The following is a 19,304-nucleotide window of genomic DNA, read 5'->3' on the forward strand; positions in this document are numbered from 1 at the left end:
ACACATACATTAAGTGTTAATTGAAAACACACATGGACTCCAATTGTCCTCTGTCACTGGTTTGTAATATACCGGTGCATGTACTGACAACTGTATCATATTGATGAGCATCTAGTGTCAATAAAATGCATTTACAGTATTTCATGTTTTATCCACTAGCTGATTCACAACACCAGTATTGAAATAATCAACTTTTCACAAATTATTTTTTTTTCTTGATGGCTGAAATCTTGTTCCTGGATTATTTCTTCTTCTTGATGATAGATCTCTTGTTCTTCATCCTCTCTTCCAGCTCATCCTCATCAAGTTCTTCCTTCTCCTTCCTCTTTGCCTCAACTGGAACTCGGAATCGTGCCAGCAGAATCTCTCTCTTCTTCTCATGAGCTAGAATAAGTTCCTCTTTTTCAGCCATTTCTGCCATTTTTAATTCAATCTCCTGTTGTTTTCTTAGTCTCGACTCTTCTTTCATTTGCTCTTTGTACAAATTTAACATTTCAGTTTTCCAATCTTGGTAACGTTTTTCCTGAGAAGACTTTTCTTGTCCTTCTAAGTTTTTCATTTGCTCTTGAACATTGTTCAAAATGTATGAATAAATCTCTTGATCAGAAATTCCACCAAAAGACTTCAGCTCCTCTGTCAATTTCTACAAAATGAAACAAATTCAACCAATTAACTAAAGAAAGGTTACGATGTATGATTTAGGACAGCATAAAGCTTAGAGAGAAGATTTCATAAAAGTCACTTATAAGAAGTTTGGTTCATCATCTATCATTCGATTGGTTCCAAATAAAAAGTTTAAAAATGGAAAAAATCATTACAACATTAAGAGAAAAAACTTTAAACTATTAAACTCATTTGCAAACAAACAGACATTCTAGAGCTTTAAACTTTCACATATAAAGTACATGTAATTTCAATAGCCTGCAGTTTCAATAATTCTCAATATTAGGAGATTAAAAGTCAAAACTGTACAAACTGCATTGAGTTATAATATATTTTACTTCTGATACATGTATGTACAACTTTCAATTAACAATTACTATCAAGGGTACCGTTATTCCTAAGAATTGTGACAAGGCATGTTCTATGTCTTGATATCAATAAATATTCAACCAATCAATGTTACATATTAGTACAAATTGATATTGATGTCAGAGGTGAAGTTCAGAAACACTTGCCTCGAATCTTTCCATACATGCCGCCTTTTCTTCCTCCGTCAAGTACAGCTTCCTGGCGACATAATCCTGAGTCTGTTGTCCCAGTTCTAGTTCCTCTTCCTCCGGATCTCTGGTGGGACTCCATTCTAAGTGGTTCTTAAATGTTTCGATCTAAAACACAGACAACAGTCGTAGAATCTTATAGAAAATTTGTATTTTGATGTTTTGCTTGTCAGAATACAGAGGTATGAAGAAATACTGTGGTACAGCAAGGAAGCATGAAAATGACTTAGAAAGGATTATTTCATACAATGAATTTTTTATATTTTAATTAATGCATAAACTTTATTCATGAGCAGTTTTTCATTTAAATGTAAAACAGATTAGACAAAAGGCAGAAAAATGTGGTCATAAAGATTTTTAAAATATTTGTTTTACCCTTGACTTCTCATCAATAAAATTGGTGCAATGTACAGGCACTCATAGGATGAAGTACAGTGTATTAGTCAGATTATACCAAGGGGAGAGAAAATATTCATAATAGAGCTGGTGGACCAGAAATACTGATCATTACAGGGCACCTACTGAGGGGCCTCATAATGTCTACAAAAATACAAGAATTATCTAACCATCATAGAAGATTGTAACAACTGCTGTCTAACAGCATACATTGTTATCAATATATTCTAGATTGATGAATGGCCTGTAATATTTAAATTTAGATAAGGCACACAAAAAACATTCCCCATTCCTAACTTTTATGTGCAATGTGTGTACACAACTTGTCACAAAATGAAGGTAACAAACTTTACATCAAATACAGCTAAGCCTAAAAGTACAGGTATTGAGGTATTAAGGAGACATTCTGCACACCTGCTTCTGACATAATACAGGTGTGTTGTTCGTTTTGGCGGCTGCGATCCAGGTCTCCAATAAATCCAAGGCTTTAGAGAACTTGTTGTAGAGTCCTAGCCCCACGAACTGCAGGGAACGGCTGACTAAGTCTTTTGTGGAGGAGTCTCTGTCAGGAACAACACCTGCTCTCCCAAGGTAATACAGAGACTTCCCAAGTTTCAAATGTTCTTTCTTGATGTCAAAATGGTCGTCATAAACAGGACGGTGTATAATTCTTACTCTGGTCCACTCTTCTTCCTACCAATGTAAACAGGTACCATTTATATCGTGAGATATATTTCAAGTACATGAGTTACATGCCAAAATAAGGTTTTTTTCCTGATTTTGTAAAAAGAAAAAAAAAACATAGGTAATCATAGATTACTAAGCTCACCGAGACGGAGCATCACCCTTATGAGACATCACCTTCATAAGACCACCTTTATCATTTTATATGAAAATCATACTTTATGATCTTGGATATTCATGGATTCTGTTTTGACAAAATATCGTATATCATCTGATAAATTTTTTTATGATAATCATATGTTAATATGTTAATCAATACAATGATATAAAATTAAATATTGCATCATGTCATATTTCTAATATAATATATATCATATAATAAATAAAATACCGTAATAAACAATAATGAGATTTGATATTGTAACGTATGATATGACATTGTATTGTGTTATACCTTATTGTATTTGATCACATAATACAATATCATAAAATATAATACAATATAGTATCATATTACAATATCATATTACATAATACATCATAACACTGAAACATGATATTATATTGTATAATATAGAATGATATTGTATTGAATGACACTGAAACATATTTGATACATTATATGATATTATATCATATAATACAATATAATTTGATTCCAACATTGTATCTTATCAAATGATACAATATTATGTGATATGGTAAAATATTATAAAATACATTATTATATTATACATATTGCATCATATGACACAATAAAGTATATTACAATATCATATACAATTTCATGTGATATGATAATATATCATATAAACCAATATCATATCATACAATATCGTATGATACAATATTATATAATATTACAATATCATATAATACAATTTCATGTGATATAATTCTATATTACTGAAACCAATATCATATTATACAATATTGTATGATACAATATTATAGAATATACAATATTGTATCATAGGATACAATATAATATTTTGCAATATCTTATGTAATTGTATCATGTGATAAAATAATAAATTAAAAATACAATATAATATTATACAATATTGTATCATAATATACAATACTATACATAACAATATCATGATACATAATCATATTATAAAATATCAAAAAAATTGATACAATATCATATCGTATCGTATAACTTTTTATAATATAACATATGATATCATATTGTATCATATCAAACAATATTGTTTCATATCATACAATACTTTATCATAGGAATATGTTATATCATTTATCAACAAACACATCTATCTATCGAGCTGGTTTGAGTGAGGTAGGAGATTTCTTTAGCATCTTTGATAATGGAGATCAGGCTCTGCTTCTGAAGCAACCTCTGCATTTAATTTATAATAAAGTTAAATCAACTATGCAAGCTATCATCTATAAAACATGTGACCTGTTCCAAAAAACTAAACCTCATCCAGCATCCGAAACCTATGGCTCAGATTCAGCATTCAAGCCCATCAGGTGCATTTGTATCATAAGACGCATCATCCATGCAATTTTGGTGAAGTTTGGACCAGTAATAACTAAGATATCATCATCAGAGGGCACTAGCAATTAAAACCTTAACTTCCTCCAGCATCAACAACCTATGGCTCAGATTCAGCATCCATGCCTGTCAGGTGCATCTGTATCATAAGACACACCATCCATTCAAGTTTGGTGAAGTTAGGACCAGTAATAACTAAGATTTATTTTTTAGCATCCTTGATAATGGAGATCAAGCTCTGCATCTGAAGCTACCTCTGCGATTCATTCATATTACAGTTAAATCAACTATGCTAGTTTGAAATAGTACTATCATCTATTAAACATGTGACCTGTTCCTAAAAACTTAACTTTATCCAGCATCCGAAACCAGACTATGCATTCAAGCCTGTCAGGTGCATCAGTATCATAAGACACACCATCCATGGAAGTCTGGTGAAGTAAGGACAAGTAATAACTAAGATATCATCATCAGAGGGCACCTGTTTCAAAAACTTTATCTAACCAGCTATTAAAACCTTAACCTCCTCCAGCATCCGAAACCTATTGCTCAGATTCAGCATTCAAGCTTGTCAGGTGCATCAGTATCATAAGACGCACCATCCATACAAGTTTGGTGAAGTTAGGACCAGTAGTAACTAAGATATAATCATCAGAGGGCACCTGCAACAAAAACTTAACCAGCTCTAAAAAACCTTAACCTCTTCCAGCATCCGAAACCTATTGCTCAGATTCAGCATTCAAGCTTGTCAGGTGCATCAGTATCATAAGACGCACCATCCATACAAGTTTGGTGAAGTTAGGACCAGTAGTAACTAAGATTAATCATCAGAGGGCACCTGCAACAAAAACTTTAACCAGCTCTAAAAACCTTAACCTCTTCCAGCATCCGAAACCTATTGCTCAGATTCAGCATTCAAGCTTGTCAGGTGCATCAGTATCATAAGACGCATCATCCATACAAGTTTGGTGAAGTTAGGACCAGTAGTAACTTAGATATTGCTATCAATGGGCACCCGCAACAAAAACTTTAACCTGCTCCAAAAACCTTAACCTCCTCCAGCATCCGAAACCTATAGCTCAGATTCAGCACTCAAGCCTGTCTGGTGCATCAGTATCATAAGGCACACCATCCATGCAAGTTTGGTGAAGTACAGACCAGCAGTAACTAAGATACTGCTATCAAAGGGCACCTGCAACAAAAACTTTAACCTGGTCCAACAACCTTAACCTCCTCCAGCATCTGAAATTTAGGACCCAGATTCAGCATCCAAGTCTTTCAAGTCCATAAGTAGGTCCAGATGCATCATCCATGCAAGTTTGGTGAAGATAGGACAAGTAATAGCTTAGATACAGGACCTGCAACAAAAACTTTAACCAGGTCCGGACGCCGACGCCGACGCCGACGCCACCGCCGACGCCGAGGGTATAGCATAAGCTCTCCTTGACTTCGTTTCGGTGAGCTAAAAAAAAGCTATTATGCAGAAAGGAAAATCAACCAGGGAACACTAAACTAGTGTATCTAACACTTTAAATTTCATAGAATTCCTTGCATCTAATACGGATGATTAAAATGGATTACATCAGTACAGATGAAAATTACTGACTTAAGTACCTTAAACATTGTCCTACTTGAAATTTTAATTCCATGAATCTTTAATGCTATAATGTAGAGTAAGTGAAATATAATTAAAGGGGCATGATCACAATAAACTGAAGTTTTATCTATCTAAGTTAATATTTACAATGCAAAGAGTTAATTTTATCTATATCTATCCTTAGTTAATATTTACAATGCAAAGAGTTAATAAAACTTTAAAATGTCAATTGTCGAGTTACAAAGAGTTGTGCGTTCTGTATATCTTGCCAGCCTGACAATGGACATTCACAATCAGTAAATTTAGAAAAAGCGACGGTAAGCATCGTTTACATTAGAAATCAAATGATCAATTTGACCATGCTCTTTTTAAAGAAGGTTTATACTTGTATTTCTCTTTTCAACAATTATCCAACATCTTGTGTAGATCTTCATATTATTCTTGATATTTAAAAAAAGCAGATTTTCCTGTTTCTGTGGTAGAATTGTGACTGAACATCACAGATTTCGCCCTCACGTTGGATTCTCTTACCTCATCAGCGACTATAGGGGCATCTTCTGGTGGTTGAACGTCTCCGATCTCTTGTAAACGTTTGACACAGCAATATAAGGACATACAGTTTGTGAATGGATGGCTCGTGTCCTCTTGTAACATCATCTCATACGCTACCATGGCTGCTTCTGTTAACGTAAAATGAACCGAATATTAAAAAGATAATTACAACACTGATTTATTGGATTCGGAGCCCACACAATTTAATTCCTCAGGTAAAAAAACAATCACCTGGTACTGTAATTGAAAGGTAGAAAATGCAAAGCTTTAATAGAACAAGATATTTGTTTATTATTTTTCTGATAGTGTATCATAACATAAGAAATCATATCATTTATTCCAATCTTTGAGTGAAATGAAATACCGTATATTCGGGGTTTTTTCCCCGGAAATTATGAAAATGTTCTACTTTTTTATTTGGGTCGGTCATTTTTTGCGATTAAAAAGTTTCTCAAACATGTAGCAAAAAAGCGAAATTACTCGATATATGGTAAAAGATGTTCTCATCTTATTCAAGAAAAATAAATGAAGTACTGTCCCCTTTCCAAATACAGCCTACTCCAGATATATTGAAATTCAGGGTACCATGCAAATTATTTCAATATATCCGTATTTCAATATAAGCAAAATTGACTGACGTGAAGCCTCCATTTTTGAAAGTTCAATCCCGATGTAAGCATAGAAAACCAAACCCAAACAAATTATTTGGTCATCATTTATCTATTAAAGTTAACAGATTACATGAAATACATGTACCTGTATTAGTCCTTCAAAGTTTGATTAAAATTATATCAGTAAGTTTTGTAAGTTTCATTTTGTTACTATCTTAAACCTCATCATAATCTCAGATTGCATTCATTTACGTTTTAGAGAAAAATCACAAGACTCAAATGCTTCAAATACTGCTGAACGCTGCTTGTATATCATCGTAAGTGTACGCGCGATAATCTCAAAATTCATAGCTATTTCAAATTTAGGCTTTGTCCCTTTATCAATAGCCATAACTAGTTCGTATTTAGTGTCCAAAGATAAGGTTTTTCTCTTCCGTGGGGTTTCCATATTACGTCTAGCCTCAATACATCCGTAAAAACAAAAAATTCAACAGTGAATAAATTTTACTTTTTAAAAGAAGTATAAAAACACACATGATGAGAACTTATCAATTCACACCTTTGTATATCAACTGGTCAGTCTGGCATAATTACTGTCACCAACCATGACGAAAACCGCCAGGGAGTACTTTAATATAACCGTTACAAAAACAACTAATTATCACCTACGGGGACCGATCAGTGGCTTCAATATAAGCGATATTTCAAAATAGCAGATTTCATCATATCCGTTAAATCAATGCAAAGAAAATGAGAGGCAAAAACTGGGGATTTATTTCTATTTCAAAATAAGCGGAATTTCAAAATGCTTGATTTCAATATAAGTGGAGTATTAAACCTGTATGACTTCAATTTTATCAGGCCACTATAAATTTAAAATTCTCCCTTTTGCACTTCCACTTAAAACTCAGTAGGACCTGTGAGGAATTCATAATTTTAGAGGCTGGAGTCATAGATCTTACCTTCTGTCATATCCTGCTGTAGAAAATGGCTCATTAACAAGTTGGCAGTGTAGTTATCTAACAGTAGGCCATAACCCAGCTAAAAAAATAACACAGATTTATTTAAATCAATCTTCAGAGAAATAAAGCCCTGAGGTTTGCCTCTTCTTTATGGGGCCAAAAGACAACCATAAATGATATTGATAAAGCATATTAATTCCTGTTTCTCCAAAATCTTTATCTTTTGCACATTACAAATCACATGCATTAATCAATTAGGAAAAATTTTATGAAAGGATAATAGGAAGTGTTTTTGATCCTCTAACCTTGTCTTTTAAAAGAGGAACAAGACGATCTGGGATTTCCAGGTCTATATAAGATCTAACGATAGCATTAACAATAGAATCTCGCACCGGGAAACCATCATCTGAATGTCGAAACCTGACAAAAATAAATCAACAAATCATTTATACAGATACTCATTTATTATTGGTTATAGTAAACATTTACGACATGTAAGGTAATCTTATGCATTTTTCTTTAAGTTTCTTGTATCAACCCATATGACTTCAATCCCTAAAACTCTTAATTTTTATCCCAATTAATCTGAAACAGATATAATGAAGGTTGAACCTAAGTTATATGAGTACATACATTTCATGTTTTCATTCAGCCAACATTTTTGGTATAGCTAGTATTATATAATCTATAGTTATCCAGAATTTTCTTTGACATGCACTGGTCTGAAACTAATTTCAGTAAGTATAAAGGATAAAAATCACAAGATAATAAATTATGTCCTCTCACCTGTACATAATATCCTCTGTTAGTTCTATATTTTCCATTGATACATTCTGCAAACTTTTCACCAACTGTTCAGGTAACAATAACACAATGAGATAAAGTAATTTATAAAAAAAAAAATGCCTGCTAAAATTGGATAAGTTTTTAAAACTATTTAAAAAATATTCCTTGTAAACAAGGGCACAAATAAACTAGTATCTAGAGTGGAAAAATCACATGCAAGCATGATGGCCCATATCATGATGTAAGCATGATGTAATGCATACTCATATACACCATTTTCAATTTTTTAAGTTTAGAACAACAAAATATCTGTTGACAAATTATTAACCTTACCATTTCCATGTCAATGACGCTGCTCTTTCCAAACTTTTCAAAGTTTTCAATCATTTTTAGTGACAATCGTCCTAAGAGAAAAGAAACACTGTACAGTAATGTTGAATTCAACATTAATGTTGCTTTCAGTCATTTTAATATAAGCTAATAAAAGAAGACTGTAAAGCAAAACAATATATAATAAAAATCATTCAATACTAGAAATCTTACGTTAGGCTACATCAATGTGTGTTCAACCTTTAGTCTGACAAAAACCTACCGAACGGCACATTCTCCACAGTTGATGGCCACCTGTTTTCCCAAGTATCTTGTAACGCATAATTACTGGACAAAAGATGGCGCCGAGAAACTGAAATAATAAAAATGCGTTAATGCAATGTCTTTGTCAGAGGAAATTCGAACTAATACATAATCAGTAAAATATGATTCACAGAATACAAGAATTATCTAACTCAAAAGTTGAATATCAGTCAAAAGCTTCTCATTCAACTTTACCATGTCTGAATTTGTTGCATGCATTGCATAATACAATGGATCGTCGACAGTGTCGCCACATGACGAGAAAGTGAAAGTACAAAAATATGCAATCTGTTAGATAAGTCGTACACAGTTTACAAAAGCTGACCTGGCCCCGGGGCCATAAAACTTAGACGAGCTTACTTATGATCTAAGTCTCACTTTTACAAAAGGAACATATAGTGGAAAAGTGAGACTGAGATCAAAAGTGAGCTCGTCTAAGTTTTATGGCCCCAGGGCCAGATGACGCATGATTTTTTTTTTCCTAGTTGAATTTTTGCTGTTTTTAATAAGTTCGATATCATAATCACAAATCAAACCGACAAAAAAACTTTAAATAAACGAAACCCACCCAACCCACAAATAGTCCACACAATGTATCAGTTTCAATTTTCATCCTACACTGTACTAGTATTTAAATGTTGCATATAAAATGTCTCCATAAATAGAACAGTTTACATACATGTACTTTTCCAACACAGCATTAATTGACTCCAACTCGAAGATATTTTTTGCACAATCATGTCATGGTTTAATCTTTTTTTCTTTTTTTTTTGTGACTGAGTTCTATGTGTAGATCAAAGCAAATAGTATTCGCGCAGCATCTGTTTCAACGCCTGACACATCATCGGCAATTAAGGACAGTGACAGTTATTTTGAGAGTTTCAGAAACATTTTTCACTGATGCAGTGGAGAACAGTCTGTACCACTGGCGTCGGAAGCAAATTCAATGTGTGGGGGCTAGACTAATCCTCACAAATATTGAGAAAAAAGTAATTCCCAAAATCATGGAAATCCTAATCCGGGGGGGGGGGGGGGGGGGGGGGGGGTATACCTATACTTCACAAAGAAAAAAAACTTACTTACCCAAATTTTTCCCCCAAAATCATGACATTACTAATCCGTGGGGGGGGGGGGGGGGGGGGGGGCTAGTTTACTTTATAAAAGGTAAATTTAGGAACAATAATCTTTCCGGTGTAATGAAGAATAATGACCCCCGTAGAATAATGACCGGGGGTCATTTTTCTGCGTAGAATAATGACCCCCCGGTCATTATTCTACGCAGAAAAATGACCCCCGGTCATTATTCTACGTAGAAAAATGACCCCTTTGCCTGAAGAATAAGTGTCATTTTCATAAAAATGAGCACACTCCACATGAAGAAAAGTGACCCCTGTAGAATAATGACCCCCTTGTAGATTAAAGTTTTCAGTATATTTTTTTATTATTTGTGAAATAGTCTTTACACTACAGTAAAACACGGTTATAGCGAACACGCTTATAATGAATTGGTGCTTACAGCGAAGTGAATTTCATTCCCCAAGTCTCTATTTCATGTTGTAAACTTGACGGATATAACGAATAACGCTTATAACGAATTGGCCGTCCCTGGGACTTCGTTATAAGCGTGTTTTACTGTATTGTAATTTTTACTGCTGCAGTTTAGAGAAAGTAACAGAAATTATAATTCATATTCAAATAAACTTATGTGAAAGAAGGGGTATATCTTAGAAAATAAAAATCCTTCCGTTATAACAAGATATTGACGTATTGCATCGGGGTATGGTTGTCATCTTAACAATTACATATATCTATATATGGTGTTCCGATAGGGCCACTTCGACCTAAATTGCAAAGGCGATAGTGCGAAGGCGAAGGAGCAAAAGTGCAAAGATGCAACGACGAAGCGCGAAGATGTGATGCCTAAAGTGCGAAGTGGAAGGAGCGATACTTCTGTCGCTCCTTTCCAACTTTGCACCCTGGCCTTCGCATCTTCGCACTTTCGCCTTCGCCTTTTTTTATTGCATTCAGCAAGTCTAGGTCGATTACATAGAATTTAATACAGGCGCCGTACTTGCAAAGGTTTTCCGATCAATCCAGGCTATTATTGGTACGAATGCACTAGGCCATCGCGCTTACTATGAATGTTTATAAATATTTTAATGTGTACATGTAACATATATGTTTACCAATAATGGCTATGCCTAATCATTATCTACTCCACACAAAATTTAATGTCCGCCATAATGTGTACATATGCACTTCTAAACTTCTGTCACTAACCAGCCGTCTGTTTACCGTGGACCAAACACAGTAACATTCTAATTTCATTATGCGACACTCCTTGCTCATGCATGGATCTAGAGGGGAGAGGGGGTCCGCCCCCCCCCCCCCGGCAAATTCAATATTAATAATTTTACGCAGTAAATCGGGAGAGGGAGTCCGGACCCCATCCCTCTGGATAATTTAATCTTATTAATTTTATATTTTTTTTTCCAAAATATGCCTCGGAACCCTTTAAACGATGGAGAGCTCCGCAATTATAAAACATAGGTAATCACAGACTACAAAGCTCACCGAGACGAGGCATCACCTTTATGAGGCATCACCTTTATGAGACCACCTTTATCATATTATATGAAAACCATCCTTTATGATCTTGGATATTCATGGATTCTGTTTTGACACAATATCGTATATCATCTGTTAAAAAATTGTATGATAATCATATGTTCATATGTAAATCAACACAATAATAAATAATTAAAATTGAATCCTATCAAACTTACAATATATATCATATACTACCATAAAATACCGTACAAAATTGTTAGATATGATATTATAACGATATTATAACATATGATATGACATTGTATTGTGTTATACATTATATTTGTATTTGATCAAATAATAGAATATCATAAAACATAATACAATATAGTATTATATGAAACAATATCATATTGCAATGATACATCATAACATTGAAACATATGATATTATATTGTATAATTAAGCATTGAATCATTATTTTTTTAAAGATGTGGTCTCATAACTGCAATGGTGTGCATACAAATTGTATAATGCGCGCTAGCGCGTTATGAAAATTTGTTTGCATTCATCGTTGCAGTTATAAGACCTCATCTTTCAAAAAATAATGAATCAATGCTTAATTATACAATATAAAATATTGTCTTCTGTGTTGTGCGTTAATATCACTCAAATCAACCAATGCAGTTTAATAGAGGGAAAGAAATGAATGTAAATATTATAGTATGATATTGTATTGTATGATACTGTATCATATTTGATACATAATATGATATTGTTTTATATAATACAATATAATTTGATACAGCATTGTATCATATCAAAAGATACAATATCATGGGATAAAGTAAAATATTATATAATACAATCATATCATACACATTGTATCATATGATACAATAATATATATTAAAATATCATAAAATACAATTTAATGTGATATGATAATATATCATATACACCAATATCATATTATACAATATCGTGTGATACGATATTTTATAATATTACAATATCATATTTTCAATTTTATGTTATATAATTCTATATTACAGAAACCAATATTATAACACAATACTGTATGATACAATATCATAGAATATACAATATAATAACATAGGATGCAATATTATATATTGCAATGTCATATGTAATACTGTCATGTGATTCAATAATAAATAAATAATACAATCTAATATTATACAATATTGTATCATATTAATCAATACTATACATAACAATATCATGATACAATATCATATCATAAAATATAAAAACAAGAGATGTTTGTAAAACACTTATGCCCCCCTCCCTTGGAAACATCCACAAAGAAAATGAATTGCAAATAACTGGAATTTTTTCTATGTCCAAGGGGTATAACTCTGTCGAAAATTGCTCGATCGTACCCTACATGTAGATACTATCATGATAAACCTGTATACACAATTTCATTCCAATATGTTTATCCTCTGTGAAGAAAATGAGCGAAAACTGCAAATACATGTAACTAGAATTTTTCTACGTCCAAGGGCCATAGCTCTGTCGAAAATTGCTCGATCATACCCAATATCGAACTTGACCTAGATATTATCATGATAAACCTGTATACCAAATTTCATTTGAATATGTTCATCCTCTGCGAAGAAAATGAACGGAAACTGTTAGTGGACAGACCGACAGCAGCAGAGCAATATGCCCTCCCTTCTTCAAAGGGGGCATAAAAATTGATACAATATTTTATCGTATTATATAACGTTTTACAATATAACATATTTTGTTATATTGTATCCTATTAAACAATAGTATTTCAAATCATAAAATACTATATCATAGGAATCATGTTACATCATTTAACAACAACCACATCTATCTATCAAGCAGGTGTGAGTGAGGTAGGAGATTTCTCTAGCATCCTTGATAATGGAGATCAAGCTCTGCATCTCAAGCAACCTCTGCGTTTCATTTATAATATAGTTACATCAACTATGCAAGCTATCATCTATATAACAGGTGACCTGTTCCAAAAAACTAAACCTCATCAAGAATCATAAACCTATGGCTCTGATTCAGCATTCAAGCCTGTCAAGTGCAACAGTATCATAAGACGCACCACCCATGCAAGATTGGTGAAGTTAGGACCAGTTAACTAAGATATCATCATCAGAGGGCACCAGCAATTCAAACTTTTACCTCCTCCAGCATCTCCAACCTATGGCTCTGATTCAGCATCCATGCCTGTCAGGTGCATCTGTATCATAAGACACACCATCCATTCAGGTTGGGTGAAGTTAGGACCTGAAATAACTAAGATATATATTTTGAGCATCCTTAATAATGAAGATCAAGCTCTGCATCTTAAGTTACCTCTGCGATTCATTCATATAACAGTTGAATCAGCTATGCAAGTTTGAAATAGTACTATTATCTATAAAACATGTTACCTTTTCCAAAAAACATTATCCAGCATCCGAAACCTATGGCTCAGACTCAGCATTCAAACCTGTCAAGTGCACCAGTATCATAAGACGCACCATCCATGGAAGTCTGGTGAAGTTAGGACAAGTGATAACTAAGAAATCATCATCAGAGGGCACCTGTTTCAAAAACTTTAACCAGCTCTTAAAATCTTAACCTCCTCTATCATCCGAACCTGTGGTTCAGATTCAGCATTTAGGCCTGCCAGGTGCATCGGTATCATAAGACTCAACATCCATACAAGTTTAATAAAGTTAGGACCAGTAGTAACTAAGATATAATCATTAGAGGGCACCTGCAACAAAAACTTTAACCAGCTTCAAAAACCTAAACCTCCTCAAGGATCCAAAACCTATTCAGCACTCAAGCCTGTTTGGTGCATCAGTATCATACGACACACCATCCATGCAAGTTTGGTGAAGTACGGACTAGCAGTAACTTAGATATTGCTATTAAAGGGCACCTGCAACAAAAACTTTAATCTGCTCCAAAAACCTTAACATCCTCCAGCATCTGAAAGTTAGGAACCAGATTAAGTAGGTCCAGATGCATCATCCATGTAATTTTGGTGAAGAGAGGATAAGTAATAGCTTAGATACAGGAGCTGCAACTAAAACTTTAACCAGCTCCGGACGCCGACGCCGGGGGTATAGCATATGCTCCCATTGACTTTGTCTGGGTGAGCTAAAAAGGCGAAAGCGCGAAGATTCGAAGGCGAGAGTGCGAAATTGCAAAGGCGAAAAAGCGATAGTAGTATCACTTCTTCGCTTTCGCAACTTAGCACTTTCGTCTTCGCATCTTCGCGCTTCGCCGTCGCATCTTCTATATTCTTCATATTGTTCATGAATTATACTTGCATTGAGGATTTCCACAATACAAACTGCTGGGTACATACAAGTTCATCACCCAGAATTAATGATGAAACCAAAATTATGAAAAGTTTACTTCACTGTTACTGTAGGCATTATAACCAAGCTGAAGTTAGTAGGCACTGACAGCAGCCATTACGCCAGTAGAGGTTAACGGCCAATAAGGAAAATCGTCAAAGTACTGAGAGTATTCGTACAAAAAATATATGTTACTTTATCCTCGGCATATTTTAGTAAGTTTAGTTAATATCAAGATGATTAATGCATCAATAGTTTGTATGAGCATTGGTAACTTTTTATACAATAAAGAGCGTGTGATCAAAATCAAGCGGGATATAAACATTGGCCCTAACCTCTTATCAACGCTTTTAGAAACAATATTTTCTTATTATAATCGATCAGTGTTTATTATCTATTAAGATTTACTATACTCAGGTACTCTTCACAAATTTGCTCTAAAAGAATCAAGTCTATTCATGATCACAAAACAACATTACAACAAATGTTTAGAATATTGATGTTCATGTAGTACGTAGAAGAAAACAAAACTAACGCAGAATGATTTTTTTAAAAATCACTTTCCCCAAGAAATGTAAATAAGAAGTATTCATATTCCTACGTTACCTGCCCCTTAGTCTTTTTCATAAAGATACATGTATATACATGTATCATTCTTCGATTGACAATTCATTCACCAATGAATTTTGCTTATATCATTACAGCAATTATTCTTTCATGATTATTGTTCGTTAATTGTCTCACAATATCCTCATTGTGTATGAATTTTTCTTTATTTGCGTCATTTCCCGCCGTATGTCGACGAGAGAAGTAACGTAACTGTTAACAATCAATTTGTGGCAATGTCAGAGTGTTTTGCGTGTGCTTGATACGGATATATACAGCGATTTATTTACAAGTTCGATGTTTATAACTTCAAAATCAGTTGAACAGAGTGAAAAATTAAGTAATTTAAAAGTCACATCTTGGATACGAAGTAACCAATTTCTGTTCATGTTTAGGGGGGGGGGGGTCATTTTTTTATGGGGGTCATTTTTCTTCATGTTTAACATGAAGAAAAATAACCCCTGGGTCTTTTTTCTTCAGAAAAATCCAATTATTCTTCAGCTAGGGGGGTCATTATTCTACGTAGAAAAATGACCCCCGGTCATTATTCTACGGGGGTCATTATTCTTCATTACACCGGCAAGAAAAAGTGGGGGGGGGGGCTGAACCCTTTATCATGCTATGTTTCTAATGGTAAGGTATAACTTTGCAAAAAAAGTGGGGGGGCTAAGCCCCCCCCCCCTAGCCCCCCCCCCCCCGGTTCCGACGCCTATGTGTACAAGAAATAAGGTGAAAAGTAAACAATTTTGGAGAGACCCCTCCCCGCAACAATAATACAACCCACATTCGGGGTTTCCCCTCATTAAACTCACGTCCCAAGAATCTTTATTTTCTTAATTCAAATTCTGATATAATGTATTGTGTATATCACATTAATACGAAAATTAAAGGGGGTATGGTATAAGTTACCGGGGGAGGTGGGGGGTGGTCCTATCTTATAAAAAATTTTCTTACACCAGTTTTGTGTCTCTCGGACGGTTATGTTTAAAAAACTATGCATGAAAATAGCGACTAGGATGTAAGATCATAAATTAAAGAGTCTCGTATCTATCGCAGATATGGATATTTTACAGCTCAAATAGAGTTATTTCTTACTGTCAAGTAGCACGAAAACATAACAATGGGGATGGCGAGGGGTGAGAAGCGTATGGGAACTGTCCAGGTTGCGATCAGGGGAGCCCTATATAAGCGTCGTCCCTAGCCATCGGCTTCACAGCTTCCTGTCCAGCAACTTACAAACATGTGGGCCCTAGCTTTCCTTTTCATCGGAGGTAGGACATTTTATATTTGAAAAAAAAAAGCAAAAAGCTAATTGTTTTCTCTCGACAAAAAACTGAATCTTTCCCTTTTTCCTAGTTATCTCGGAAAAGAAATTGAGAGTTGCTTTCTTGTTCTAAACTTCACGCGACAGTAAGATAATTAATGTCTTTGTCGTTTATCACAGCATGCACCGCAACTCCAATCCACAAAATCGTGGGCGGAAGTGACTCCACCGCTCACGACTGGCCGTGGCAGATCTCCCTCCAGTTCCAGGGATCTACCGGAGGGTACGGACACATCTGTGGGGCCTCTCTCATCTCCGCCAACTACGCCCTTACTGCTGCCCACTGCGTCTCCCATGAGTAAGTATGCGCAATAGATTGAAGCATCAGCTATTAATCGAAAAGTCACGAGTTCGAAACCTACGGGCGTTTTTACCCTTTTTATTTGAATAAGATCAAAAAATTGAATTATCTTAAAAATCTAAAACGGTTTACATTAAATCTTATTCACCTTTTACAAATGTAATAGAAGCTTTTTCTTTCACCTTAGTACGACCGTCTCAAAATACAGACTGCTGTTGGGAGAACAGGATTTTAACGTCAATACAGGAACAGAACAGACGATCACCATCTCCAGCATCTTAATGGTCTCTCTCCCTCATTCGTTCTCTCTCTCTCTCTCTCTCTCTCTCTCTCTCTCTCTCTCTCTCTCTCTCATTACAATATTCACCGTTTTCTTATTTAGCATCCCCAGTACAGCGAAAGCTCTGGGGGATTCCCGAATGACATCGCCATTCTGCGGCTGTCAACTCCCGCCACATTGAATGAATACGTTAAAGTCGCCCGCCTGCCGTCCTCTACAACCACGAGCTTCTACAATGGAAGAACCTGTTTCATCACTGGATGGGGACGTTTGACCGGAGGTAGATTACAAATTCTCATATCAGAGAGACAGTTGCTTAGTATTACTTTATTTTATTTGCTTACCAACAAAAATGACTAAAATTGTATGATATTTATCTATCACATGCAGCAACAAAAACCTTGTCATACTAGTATAACATTGTGTCTACAAAGCGCTACTTTTAAGCATTATTTGAAAAAATAGTTTTGACTTTTGTCTCCTTTTACTGAAACAATTGATAAGCAAATATAATTGGTATTTTTCTTATACGTGTACTAGAAACGTATTTAGCACATTTTTAGTCCTTTGATGCTTTGTATTGTAAGGTGGAAGTCTTCCCAACATCCTCCAGGAGGCCCAGACCACCGTGATCAGCCACAGTAACTGTCGCAGCGCCCTGGGACTGACCGGTCTCCTGTACCTTCAGGAGGGACCCCACGTCTGTGTCTACACCGGCAGCAACGGCGCCTGCAACGTAAGATATCACCACGTGGTCGTTGTAATGAAAAAAAAACCACCCAGATATCTATAAATGTTTTATTTATGGCGGATTTAATATTTAACGCGCCTACAAAAGTATACTCCTTGATATCTTTTATTAAAAAAGGTGAGGAACTGTGTTTTTTTCACACTGTTTTTTTTATTCCTTGTTGCAGGGAGACTCTGGCGGCCCATTGGTCTGTGACGTCAACGGTGTATGGGAATTGGTCGGTGCCACTTCCTGGGGTCTCCAGAACTGCCCCACCTCCAGCCCCACAGTCTACACCCGCGTGTCCAACTACCTGTCCTGGATCAGTGCCAACACAGACGCTTTGTAAACCGGATATATATTGTTCTATGTTATGAACTTACGGAAATAAATACGGCATATAATCACCATTTATATTTGTTGGTTTGTTGAACTATATGCACTGACTATTAAGAGCCGAAAAAATCATTTATTGAGAAATATTTTATAATTTATTCATGCAATCAAGAATCTACATGAACGTGAAAAATAACATTATAAATGCATTTCATGCAATCATAAATCATCGATGAAGTTCCCAATGATGATAAGGTTTTGTCAATAAAACGATAGGTTCTGGTGGACATTTCACAGTCATATACTAATCAGGCAAACCGGAGAACAAACGGGCAATAAATCATGTGATCATCTAGTGGAGACCTAGAAATAACAAAGTACTAATATGTTGTATTGGGAATATTTGTGATCAGGTCAGATGGCCATTGGAGTTAAATATTATTGACCAAGGCAAACCAGAAAAGTACAATAAACAACTTCTAAATGTTCACTGGCTACACTTAACAACAAAACGCTCTCTGGTGAAACATGTATCGATCTTAAAATAGTTTCTAAAAATTATTTGCATTTAAAAATTTACATTTTCCAGTGCCTTTGTCTGTGATAACACTACAATCAATCTTATAATTTATATTCCAATACATTTAATCACTGACTATATATTTAATTGAAAATCATGTATATATAAGTAATAAGGAATCATTCTTTGAATATTATAAGGTGGTAAAGGTCGGAACGTGATGAAATTCATCATAAAGCCCATCAGACTTCATTGGATTTTATCAGTCCCGACCGTATTTGATCACCCCATAAAACTCAAAGAACGATTCCTTATTCCTTAAGAAATACGAC

At 34.7% G+C, this 19,304-nt stretch overlaps 2 protein-coding genes across 2 annotated transcripts; one reads left to right on the forward strand and one right to left on the reverse strand.

Moving 5' to 3' along the window:
• Positions 1–240: 240 nt before the first annotated feature.
• On the reverse strand, positions 241–9,805 carry LOC128175637 (28S ribosomal protein S27, mitochondrial-like). The gene is made up of 11 exons (XM_052841418.1): positions 9,802–9,805; positions 9,159–9,308; positions 8,923–9,012; positions 8,664–8,734; positions 8,331–8,395; positions 7,850–7,964; positions 7,545–7,623; positions 5,951–6,099; positions 2,031–2,309; positions 1,179–1,328; positions 241–643 (listed from the first exon to the last, which is right to left on the reverse strand). Exons 1-11 carry the CDS (start codon positions 9,803–9,805, stop codon positions 242–244), a joined length of 1,554 nt encoding a protein of 517 aa, XP_052697378.1. The 3' UTR covers position 241.
• A 6,788-nt stretch (positions 9,806–16,593) lies between these two features.
• On the forward strand, positions 16,594–18,528 carry LOC128177443 (elastase-1-like). Its single transcript, XM_052844153.1, has 6 exons — positions 16,594–16,752; positions 16,926–17,103; positions 17,294–17,390; positions 17,489–17,666; positions 17,974–18,122; positions 18,304–18,528. Exons 1-6 carry the CDS (start codon positions 16,722–16,724, stop codon positions 18,463–18,465), a joined length of 795 nt encoding a protein of 264 aa, XP_052700113.1. The 5' UTR covers positions 16,594–16,721; the 3' UTR covers positions 18,466–18,528.
• The last annotated feature ends 776 nt before the right edge of the window (positions 18,529–19,304 follow it).

The sequence above is a fragment of the Crassostrea angulata genome, chromosome 3, assembly GCF_025612915.1.
Source record: "Crassostrea angulata isolate pt1a10 chromosome 3, ASM2561291v2, whole genome shotgun sequence".
Classification (NCBI taxonomy): domain Eukaryota; kingdom Metazoa; phylum Mollusca; class Bivalvia; order Ostreida; family Ostreidae; genus Magallana; species Magallana angulata.